General features: G+C 38.4%; 1 protein-coding gene across 1 annotated transcript; it reads right to left on the bottom strand.

Annotated features, from left to right (window-relative positions):
- Positions 1–593: 593 nt before the first annotated feature.
- LOC146159056 (uncharacterized) lies at positions 594–8,677 on the bottom strand. The gene is made up of 5 exons (XM_083384843.1): positions 8,569–8,677; positions 6,555–6,943; positions 3,531–3,694; positions 2,118–2,429; positions 594–1,494 (listed from the first exon to the last, which is right to left on the bottom strand). The coding sequence occupies exons 1-5, from the start codon at positions 8,675–8,677 to the stop codon at positions 594–596; spliced, it is 1,875 nt and encodes a 624-aa protein (XP_083240969.1).
- Positions 8,678–12,386: the final 3,709 nt, after the last annotated feature.

Raw genomic sequence — 12,386 nt, 5'->3', positions numbered from 1 at the left:
TATTGGACAAAAAATTGATTTGTTTTTAAATGACTTTGAAGTTAAAAGGTTGAAATTTAACATTTTCATTTACCATTTGGTTATAAAATTTGTTTGTTTATCTGTAGCCTTGTACGTAAAACGGTTATATTGCTAGGTGTTATTTGGGTTATTTTGTTAGTTGACTTATTGCTAAAAATCTTTCGAGTTTACCAATTTTAATAGTTTATCGTTTTATGTTTATATCAGTGATTTCACCCTAATAATCACCTGACTGGAACTCAACTTGGGTAAACGATGACTTTATTTTTAAAAACGTTATTTTTAAAAACGACTTGACCTAACTGGGACTTATGTCATTCCAAAATGACCTGTTTACAGCACTGACGTCAAACTTGTGACCAGTCAAACCCAGCTGCTCCTTTGCGTGTCGCTAATAACATAAAATACAAAAGTCAGAAAAGCAACATAACATCTATGATTTGACTCAAGTGCACTGAAGTTGTGTATTCCCAGCAGGAGAGGTTGAATCTAAAGTTTTTTGAATCATATCATTTAGAGATTTCACCATGTTAAGTCCAGTCCATCCTAGTCAGCGCCACTCTTGTGACCAGTCAAACCCCGCTGCTCCTTTGCGTGTCGCCCGACGTTGTCGTGGTCTTCTTGGAGCTGACCGGCGCGCTCGAGGTATTGGTGGCCGACGCCAAACGCGATCGGCCGCGCCTCAAAATGCGCCGGAACTTGGAGCCACAGGATCGGCAGCAGGCGCCGAACGTATCAAGGGTGGCGGCGCGAAAGTCCGGGTTGCGGCTGTTGTAGATGAAAATGTTCCACAGGCTGTTGGCGACCAGCACCACGACCGCAATAAACTCAAACGCAGTGAAGGCGCTTGATACTGATTCGTCTAATAGCTCAGGGCGCGAGTAAATGAGGTTGGGCATAAATAATGGCGCCACCAACGCTGCAATAGTGGGTAGCAGGCTCAAAGTGAACACTCCGACCATCATGAGTAGAGTCTTGGCCAGTCTCAGCTCAGTGGAGACGCGCTTGCCCTGCTGACTGCGCTGTCGAGCCTGCTGTAAGCTCTTGCGCTGCTTGCTGTGGTACCGCGTTACTACCATCGTGGCCAGCGACACCAGCCACATGACCAGAAGCGGTAGAGCCAAGGCGATCGCGTAAATGTACAGCGCCGCGGAGCCGGTCATCGAAACAAGCACCGACGCTACTAGGTTGTACGAAAGGCCGGCACCGAAGAAGGGAATACAGGCGAAGACGATCGATAAAGCCCAGATCGCGGCGCAAGCCTTCACTGCCAGTTTACGCGCAGCGCTGCGCGAGTACTTCAGCGGTTTGCGCACGACCGCCAGCCTATCGAAGCTGGCCACTGTTAGAGTGTAAATTGAGATGAGTAGGGATAAGGTGGTGAAGAAACCTACGAAGCCGAGATAACAACTGTCCATGGGAGGTGTGGACGACGGGCTGCGCGGCACAGCGTCAAATCGTGACTCGTTGATGCTGAAAAACAAATAGGATTTTTTTTAAATGTGCACGCCTGTAGTTTTTTTAGGGTGAAAACACGAGTGCTCTATTTTATTAGATTCTCTTAATTACGAATGCTTTATTTAACGAGTCACCAAACTTTTCCCATAAAGGGCCGGACAAATACAAAGCCTGACTGTCGCGGGCAACTTAAACCATCAGCCACTTAATAAATCGTATTAACGAACATAAACGCCGTGTTATTAGTATTGTAATAACTTTATTCAATGGCTTGACTTAAGTGCACTTAAGTCACAGTTTTCAAATGATTTAAGTTTTGTTTAAACATTTATTGTTTTTAGTGGAAAAGCACTCTCGGTTATTTATGGGATGCCTTACGGAAGATGTTTTTCCTAACAGTTGAATATCAACGCCAAATAGGTCAGGTAAATCCAGCTTAAAAAATATTTTTCGATCAACAATTTGCAAAAAACTGAGGTTGGAATAGATTTCACTCACAGTAACTAATAATAATTCAAGTGCGTATCGAACCATCTTTTCAAGATGAAGTCAAGTCACTCGACCTGTCTGGCTTTTGACATTAATTTTTAGGAAAAAAACATCGTTTGTAAAGTTCAACATATAGTTTAATTATTAACCTGCTGCCGAAGGCGTTAGCTTCGCCGGAGCCTTCCGTGTCGTTCGCAGCAGCAGTAAAGCGATCGTCCAAGTAGGCTTCACCCATTTCGGCTCGCCTGTTGGCCAAATTATAAAGGCTAGACGCGAAGGTAGGCAGAACGACGGCTCCGATTAGGAAGTCACTCATCGAGAGCGAGATCTTATATACGCCTTGACTGTTTCTCAGCTTCTTACTGTTGGCGAATACCACGATCACAGTTGCGTTGGTCGCCATTATGAGGAAGCCCAGGATGCCGCAGAAGACCGTGCAAAGGATGATGCTGGTGCGGCAGCTGAGCGGAACAGAAGGAGGACATTATATGGAATGAATGAGTGACGCTCAACTATTTACGGCTTACGGCATTCCTCAAAAAGAATAAATAGTTTTCGGCACCCCGATTGGAATTTTCGTGGAGTATTTCACTGAAATGTCACTATAAGTGAAACTGGAACAACACAATCAACTTAAAACATGTACGAAAATGTCATTTGATTTAATCGGTCTCTAATCGTACACAAATAGTTGTATCAAGAAACTTACCAATTAAGCAAAAATCGGATTCTTAAAAAATCTCAAGTATCTATCGGAAGCCTTGAGCATTAGAAATGGCACACCAGGGCGTCGTGGCATCCCGGTTAAGAGCCACTGGACCAAGGGCTACGGTAGAGAGCGGTAACCCCGCTTCATTTTCAGCGAGGTAAATTAATCCCAAAAGAATGCCGTTTTATGCTCTTAGCGGAAATAAAATATAAAAATCGTATTGCACTTTTTTCACAAAATTCTCTGATAGTATTAAACTGTTTTTTAAAGTCATCGGAAACCGAAAGGTGTTAGTTGGACACAGTTATAGTGAAATAAAACCAAAGTAAGTTGGGCGTTTGATAGATATATCTAGCCTCAAATTTGCCAAGTAACACTATATTTACAGTTTATATAAACAACTTAACCTATTAGGCCAATGGCCAATGCCCTGAAGTCTAAGTATAGTTCCACGCAGAGTTGTAATGACCTAAGTAAATTACTTGATTTGGTTTCAACTGCATTTATAAGTTACTATTTTAACTGACTCGGCTTGACTTAAGTATTTCGAGTTAAATGACTTGACTTGACTCAAGTCCTTTAGAGTTTTAGACAATTGACTTGACATGGGCTTAAGTGTTTTCGTCGAATCATTTTTAGTAAATTATGTTATTTTAACAAAATTGCTTCTTGTAGAACGGTTTGCTTGCTATATGTTAGGTGTTGTTGTTTCATAATTAAAATATTCCTCAGGATCCGACAACCTTACGAGTTGGCTTGCTATTTTTAGGAAATACCTTGACTTTGCATGTAACGAATGAATTAACTGGTACTTGGTTTATTTCAAACTACTTGTATAGGACACCAGCCATACCTTTGCGGCATGCAGGTCCAGGACGACAGCGCTATCTCGTTGCTGTTCTGCGCGTCGACACCGCACCACACGAAGTCGCAAAAGGGCAGAAAGAGGCGTTTCACTTCGACGAAATAACCGAACTCGCTTCCCCGGGCCTTGCTCACCGCATCGTACAGTGCAACCTGTTGGTTTATGTTATTTGTGTAAACGAGGGTTTCTTAACCTTTTTGTATGTTGTAACCTTTTAAACAAGATAAAAATCAGATTTACCCCCAATATATAAAATGGTGCTCATTTGATGAAAATCGAAAGTAACAAATTAAATTACATCAGTTTTATTCAATGCGACGGCTGCCCTTGGTTTTTGTCAAAGACAATTAAAGTAACTAAATAATAAGGATGTTGCCAATAAACTAAAAAAATGTCAATTAGCGAACCATAACGTTGGCCGACCCCTGCTATAGACGATAATGAATCAATGGGCATTAGGTTAGCTTTGAATAAGCAATTAATCTGAAGTACAGTAAAGTAGCCTATCAATACAAAATAATAATAAAAACAAGTAAATTGAGCTGGCACAATTTTTCGGTCCCGTCAACTAATGTGGATATTTCTTTATGATAGCTCATTTACCCGTAAAACAAGGAAATTCACCCCCTGTGGAAAATCTACCCAAGGTTAAGAAAGGCTGGTTTAAATACTAATTATTTTAGGGGTAATGCACAAAATTATGGCAAGGTATCAATTCTTTTCATTCAACTTTCATGCGAAAAAAGGCAAATTAACCCTTGCAATTTACATCCAATATTTTTACGTCGGTACATTCTAAAATTGCGACATTGACATAGTAGCCATTTGTGACGTAGAGTAGCGTCATGTTCATTTGAGTTCAAACGATTGTTACGTAACAGTAAAAGGTCCTACCATTACCAGATCTATGAAATAGCCAATGATTCATCAAAATAGACTAATCGTATCTTGTTCCGCTGACTGGCAGTAATAAAATATCACCGACCGATTAGGGAGTGACAATTTGATTTGACTTATTCCATTCCTAATTCATCAAGTGGTCGTGTGGTTGTTTTTTTAACATAAACTTCAAACCGTCACAGATTTAAAAAACGCTGGTGGTAATATAAAACATATTGTTGAATATACGGGCCCACAAAGTGGTGTACAATATAGCATAATATCACATAACCGTTAGTACACTCTTTTAGCTAGAAGGACTCTTTCAAATGAAATGTACTTCGCAATTTAAAGGAATTGGCTTAGCTTAAAGTATAGCATTATAAATATTTTTAAGGAATAAAATCTACCTTTAAGAGAAACAAATACCATTTACACACAACAGACCTATAATTTAAATTTTTTTGACAAAATTTATTATACAAATTCTAACAAATCGCCCTTTGAAAATAAATTAGGGAAAAGCAACAACATTTTTTATCCCATATGAAAAATATTAATACTTGGATACACATTTTTTTACTTATTTTGGTATTAAACAGTTTATATGTTTGTATTGTTTAGTTTATTTCTACATGTATACAAAGATAAAAGGTTAGAGAACAGAATAAAAAATATATATATATATATATATATTTAACTAACATACAGTTTATTTTTACCTTGCGATTAACAAAAACTTACACATTTTAGGTTAGCAAAAATTTAAAAACATATGCGTATTTTTGGCGGTGATGGGAGAACAGGGCATTGTAAAACAAAAATGGGGATGGTTGTCCCTAGACTGTTGGCCGCTGATTGTGTATGGAAGGGTTTAACTAAACTTTGCCACATGAATTGTATTTTTACCAAAGCAATGTACTTGACTTGATTTTTACGGTAGCGCAGGTTATTGTGCTTTAATTGTAAAAACACAAGAGGTTTTTTTCGTCAAGAGGTTTTGCGAGAAGTCGGCGCTCTTATTGTACTGCGACGATTTACTTCCAAGTCGAAAAGCAAACAGCCTATACTGAAGCGCACCAGGAGCACACACTGAACACAAACCTCTTCGTCTATATAAAAATTTAATAACCTATGATGTTTTTTGCGCATTTCGCAGTGATTGGAGAACATGTAGCCTACATTATTAAACAGATATATAAGCGAATATGAGAATTACACTTATAAGGATACAACCTGTGTGGAAGCGGTATCTAATCGACTGGCGTGGTATAAAAATTTCAAGCCGCATGTTACAGCCGATGGTTTACAAATATTGTGACAATTTAACATGCAATGAAAATATTGTGTGATATTTTTGCAATGCTGTGTGATATTTTTTGAAATGGAACGACTAAATAATCGACTATAGCACACAACACTTGGCTAGGCATGCCATACATCTTTAAGTAACGAAAACCTGTTAACATTTTTTGGTCGGTAACACGTTGTGTGAATGAAAATTTAACATAATTCAACAGTAAGTTTTCTAAAACAGTGTTTTATAAGCCTTTGAAATAAACCTAAACTTATCCGCAAATTTGCATACTAATCCGCAAATTTACTGAATACACTTAATAATTTCAAAATTGTACTCAAAGCACTGAGCACAAAAGTCTTAACTTCGCAAAAGCGATGACTTTAATCGAAATAAACATTGCCTATTGTTAAAACTTCTGCATTAAACGCCATTTCTTGCGAACTCTAAATTTTGCTCGGTGAAACACACTGTAAGAAGTGAATAAACTTTCATCCAGTGTCCATTTAAAAGTAAAATTAACCATGTTTAAGAGTATTACAACGACTCTAGCTTAAGACCCGCCCTCGTTTATCCGTTTTTCTCTCATAGAAAGAGAGGCTTTAAAGTTTAGACGGAGCGACGTTGCTCTGTCTGTTTCTTTATTGGAAAATATGCTGGCGACAAGCGACTGACGAACAAACTTTACCATTTATAACAAGAAATTATTGGCTTGACTTAGAGATGTCTTGATCTAATAATTAGTGATTCGACTGGACTATTTTTTTTAAAAAAGCTTAAAAAAAATCAAAAAAAAAATTAAAATTAAAAAAAAGTTTTACAACACTGGTATTTACCTGGATACAAGGTTTGCTCAGCTGTTTGGCTGTCAAGTCGGCTTCGCGCAAACCTCGCAGCAACTGCGACCAAGTCGCGTTGGCCTGAAGTCCGACTGCGTTATTGGCGACAACCTCGCGACATCTTGCCTCGAACAAAGTCCGATTGCAGAACAGGTCGTACACCCTCGCCGTGTACTCGGTAAACTGGTAGGTTCTCTGCTGGCATTCTTGCCTGAAGAACTGGGTACATTGGGCGGCCCGGAGCCGCGCCAGGTAATCGACCAAGTTGCGCCCGGCGGCGCGCCAAAGGTATCTTTGCCTTTCGAAGGTAGAGTTGCAGCATTGGGGTAATAGGTGAGCGGTGGTTATCGGCTCGCCTGTGTAGAGCGTACAGTTCTCCAGCTGACCTATGGGAATTAGATATGTGTTTTTGCATTGGATAAGTTTTACAAACCTTTTTGTTTTATTAGTAATTACAAAGCCAAAAAGGTCGAGTAGATCGGAAATCATCTTGAGACGTTTCGATACGAGCTTGTACCATTTTCAGTTAATGTGTGGCTCGTATCGAAACGTCCTAATCAAGATGATATCGATTTACTCGACATTTTGTGTTTTTTCTTAAACGTTACGGCAGTTTGTCATCGTTATGATGGCGAAACTTTCGAAATAATAATGTCGATTTTACGTAATGTTCTGGATTCGGCTGTCCGACAATATAGGATCGGAGCCGATGCCAAGTAGTATACGATTGGTTCTTGCTCGATACTAGGGTTCTATCAGTGATCCCAATTTATTATAAAAAAATTCGCCATAGTTTGCGTTTCAAAAAAGCGATTCCACCTGTACAGGAAAAATATAAAAACATATTAGTAGGTTATAAAGTACATTGAGCTATATAGAGATGAGGCCGCTTCGCATCAATCAATGTCACCGCTGCTATAGTGGCTTAAAAGTATCGTATTTTACAATTTTCCCAAATGATGGTGTGACATTTAACATTACTCGTCTAGCGCTCTGAAAACAGTTTAAAAAAGGTGAATTAAAACTGCGCCGCTAATACTTTGTACCCAAAGGCATACAAACGCGGTATTTTTATAGGCGTTTTGTTTAAGTAAAATACACACAATTACCCACAGTGCTGTTAGACTTTCCTGTTAATCGAACAAAGCACGCATTTTGAACGATATAGTATGGCTAAAATACGCCAAGCATAAGCAAAACAATGACATGGCAAAACCAATCGAAATATGTATCTGCAAATTAGTGTATCGCGAAAAAACGTTTTTTTACGCTGAACAGACAATTGCGATATTATTGTCAACCTGTCAAAACAACGTCAAAGGGTAGTCTTACAGTTTGATAAGGTGAAGAAATGAAGCAGTAGGCCTACTTAAAAATACTTTTTTTTACAAACCGGGAAATCGCAAAGCAAATTAGAAATCTTAGCGATGAAACGCACATTTAGAGTATGGCAACACCTGCTTGAATGCACGAATCGCATTAATATATTGTTGCTTACAAATTACAACAAAAATGTCTGAAATGGATGAACTAAATCAGTGCTTCCCAGCCAGTGGGTCGCGACCCATTCGCAAAGCTATTTCAGGTGAGTTGCGAAGCATTTCTAACTGTTACAGTTTTCTATTAGATCGGGAAGTAATTGCATTATTACGTAATAGTTATGCAACAATATCATAAATACTTATAACAAGTAGATGTGTTGTGTCACATTAACTATTTCAATACGTACGCTAGTAGTAAAAAATGCAGGTTTTATCTAACTTTGTCGTTTGGTCACATCTCATTGTGGGCCGCTAACTACAAAAGCTTGGAAAGCACTGCACTAAATCTAATAGAACTGTAAGCGCTGACCTATAGTATTGGTGCAATGTACCTTAAAGCAACGAACTTCTTGGATCCTTTCTATATGCCTGTATACTAGCGTTCGCCTTTTTCCCAAATATTAACAAACAATTGTTTTGTCAAAGAACAAAAAAAAATCAAAACCTTTTCTTATAGTAAAGCGGCTTACCCTCAACATCCGAAGCAGAGTTGTTGGCTGCTAGAGTTTGTTGCGCGAAAAGAAGCACAAGGGTCGCCGTGGTAAAGCAGAGACACGTCGCCGGCGGTAAACACTTCATGCTGTGCTCGTCGTAAAAATCGCAAACCTGTTGCAATGACTGACACTTAATGCAAAGGGTTCAAGCGCAGCGCATTCAAGATCTGACGCAATGCGTTCTGTTGACGACTCTCGGGCCACCGAAACGGCTTCAATCATTTGAAGCCCTGGGGTAAGGGCGTTTTATAGGTTCGGGCCTAGATTACTCAATTTACCAGCGACTGCAATCTGAAACGAGACAACAGCAATTTACCCTCAGCTCTACCACAACACAATGCCGCTTCTGATGTGCATCTAATGTCGAAGATCTCCTGTGACTTTTGCAATTCGGGCACGATTATGCGCATCGCGTGTCGCCGTGAGGCGTTTTGGGGGGGTTCGCATTTAGAGATCTCCCTTTAACCGGAAACCCGTGATCGCTTCTGTGCTTTATGTTGTGTATACGTGCGTGCTGCCTTTTCGTCCGGCGTATTGTCGTGTTTCAAATCTTTTCTAAAAATCGTGTTTCGATTCTTGGATTGAATTGCCGATCTTGTGCAGAAATGTTGGGCCAAAATTTAACGATGATCCATATGCCTGTTCTGTATGATCTACTCTATATATAATATACACTATACAGACCGACTTTTTTCGGGATTTTCAGGGTCATCAGACACTTTAATTTTGCCGCCGGAGCGGCTCTATAAAATTGAAAATATAAATAAATAGGAATTATCACAATTTTTATCGTGCCTCAAGCGAATTGCGTTACATCAAGTTTGAACTATTTTGATAACCCACTTTCTTAAATCTTATTAGTCTTTATACGGCGTTTGTTTTCTGACCTGAAAATGAGAAATTTTTACCTAAAACTTGAATTTTTTTCCATTTTTTGTACTATAATAAACTGAACCACAATTGTAAAAAGCGCAAAACCGGTTTTGTTATTTTTGTCGACGATTTTGACTTGAAATAATTTTGATTTGGACTGCACGGTAAATTTTGACATATTTTTATGGACCTAATGACAACCTTTTTTGTGAATTTTGACAAATTTTTATAGACCTAATGACAACCTTTTCACTCGATACCAGATACCATATGTTATTATTGGTATATAGTCGGCAGATGCCGGGGTAATATTGTTGCCAGTAAAGTGCCAAACAAGCAAACTTTGAACCTTAATTTGCGATCAAGCGCAACGTTGACCACCCTAAAACGTAAATTTCTCGACAAGATATATAGTTAACAAATCATTCTATACGCCTATCAACGCTGGAGCACACACCTAGTAAAAAAATGTTTAATATCGATATAATATATATTGAACTTAGTATAGTTTAAATTTGAATCGCTGGTATTTTTTGGCCACAAATACTATGCAATAAGATCGGAATAAAGTAAAATATACGATCCCTATATCTCAAGGTGTGTATTGTAAAACCTTTAACAGTTTTGGCACGCACAGTTTGCAAACTATATGTACTTGTCACCAATTCGTCAACAATATTTTACAAGGCAAACATTTCTCAAGCTGTTTTTACCGTGGACAGCCACATTAGATGTTCAGCGCTGCTCGTTTTCATGAGACGACTCTTGTGTATTCCGTTTGTGGCAATGGCAAACCTAATTCAATGCTTTTTAAGTTTTATAACATTGTTTCTTAACCTTTCATGGCTAGTGGCACCACTCAGAAATAACAAACAGATTTGCGATACAAGATTTTTCCGTAGGTAATTAACTAGAATGTTACAATAATCGGAACTGGAACAACATACATCAACCCTACACAACGCAGAAAGTTATAATTGAATTTATTCCACTCTAATCTTTACAAAAAAAATGTTAAGTTGAGCAAAAATCAGATTCTCAAATATCTCTCGGCACTCTTGGGCATTACAAATGGCACCCAGTGTGCCGAGGAACCCCGGTTGAGAACCACTAGTCTATAAGGATGCGCGGATTTTTTCGTTCCATATGTCTCCCTAGCCTAGGTAAGGTGCCTTCATTGCTCGCGGTGTGCATTTCGGTGTGCATTTTTTCATCTCTGTTTCTTCTCTCTTGCGTTCTTCGATTTTTTCTCTCGTCCTGCTGGTTCACAACGTTTAGTCAAGGTTTAGTCTTCAGCTTAACAGACATGATACAACGCCCTAGTTGATTAGCATGATGACAAAATAGCTTTTTCAGGGTATGATATCGCCTTCGTTAATTTTTGCTCTTTTAATCGTATTCAAGTGGAGTAGCCAAAGTGTTGGTTTATTTTTTTGTTTTCCTTTTTTAATGAACATTTAAAGTGTTTTAAATAGCTAGTTTACTTGAAAATACGTGGGGAAAAACATTTATTAGAAAAGTATGACATCTCTATATATTCTAAAAACCATGAAAAGTGTAACATGTCAAGTACCTAAAAATAACGGCGGCTTAAGAATTAAACAACAGTGCTGAACTGGATAGTTAAATACATATTAGCCTGTTTAACATTCAAACAGGGATTACTTCCTTGATTGTTTCCTTCTTAACGCTCAAAGGTGCCAAGAAGTACTTTGGGTGCTTTACTTTAGGATTCTAAGTTTTGACTTATTTGTTAGTGAAACAATTGTTGTTTACATTATAGAGATCACCAGTAAAATGCTCGTCGGCACCAAGTAACCACGTAAAGCTACAATACGCCTGTTCAAATAACATAACTCATCATTTATTACAAGGAGCTTCGCAAAAAAAGCAAACTAAAATTTTAAATATAATAATGATTATTAAAAAAAATATATTATTGTCATTACAAAGATGAGCATCAAATCATGAATGACAATATAAAACTTAAGCCAAAGTGAGCAAATTTCGTATTATAGAAATGTATTAACTGACAGCCATTCGTTGGTTCATTGTCCTTTAGGGATGCTCAATACTCAACATTTATTTCCAATATCGTTACGATATGTTTGGGATTCGGTACCAGATGACGTCATAACTGTGCTCAAACAAAAAAAAACAGTTGGATTGAAACCTTCAAACGTATTTTTTATTTTATATTTAAAATAGGTTCCTCTGGCATATATTTCTTTAACCAAAAAGCCTTCGTCAGGGGCTAACACACAAAGGCAGCAGGGCGCAAAGTAAAATCACAAAAAAAAGGAGATAAAAATGTGCGAGACGCGTTCAAAATGTACGGCGATGAAACAACGTTCAATATGTAAAGCGATAAGACAACGCGCAATTTAGTGGCTATCTTTTAGCACCTGTCGGTACGGCGCTGGAAGCAAAACGTCCGTTTTAATGTTCATCGTATCCGGCCTATAGTGGATATGCCAGGATTCCCTAAACAGACGTTTTCGGTAGTCGCTCTCTCTTGCAACAACAGTGCCCCCATCAAAATTAATACCGTGTTAACGCCTGCAGGCTTTGTGTGATTTTACTTTGCGCCCCGTTGGCTTTGTGTGTTAGTCCCTGACGAAGGCTTGCCGGATAGTAAGCCGAAACGTTGGTTAAAGAAATATATGCCAGAGGAACCTATTTTAAATATACTATGCCTGGTAGCAACACCATATGTATTTCTTATTTGTTGTTTTTAGGCAAAACTTTGCTTAAGTGGTAAGAAGTTAAGTTACTTCCAACCTATTGATTTTTGACAATTTTACCTTTTAGGTAGAAATCGCATCGCCACTCATGACTTGAATTTCGATATAGATTTGGTATCGAATCGGCAGCGTTACCAACCTATTATCGGACGAGTACCGATACTATCACTTGGTATC

Source organism: Ascidiella aspersa, chromosome 3, assembly GCF_963924565.1.
Source record: "Ascidiella aspersa chromosome 3, kaAscAspe10.2, whole genome shotgun sequence".
Classification (NCBI taxonomy): Eukaryota; Metazoa; Chordata; class Ascidiacea; order Phlebobranchia; family Ascidiidae; genus Ascidiella; species Ascidiella aspersa.
The sequence above is the reverse complement of the archived record's forward strand: the minus strand, read 5'-3'. Positions and strand labels throughout refer to the sequence as shown.

Excerpts from the sequence above, each read along its gene's own strand:
- LOC146159056 (XM_083384843.1), bottom strand. The coding sequence starts at position 8,677 with ATGAAGTGTTTACCGCCGGCGACGTGTCTCTGCTTTACCACGGCGACC. Across the intron at positions 6,944-8,568 it reads CTCTGCTTCGGATGTTGAGG|GTCAGCTGGAGAACTGTACG; the intron begins GTAAGCCGCTTT and ends TAATTCCCATAG. Across the intron at positions 2,430-3,530 it reads TGGACCTGCATGCCGCAAAG|CTGCCGCACCAGCATCATCC; the intron begins GTATGGCTGGTG and ends TGTTCCGCTCAG.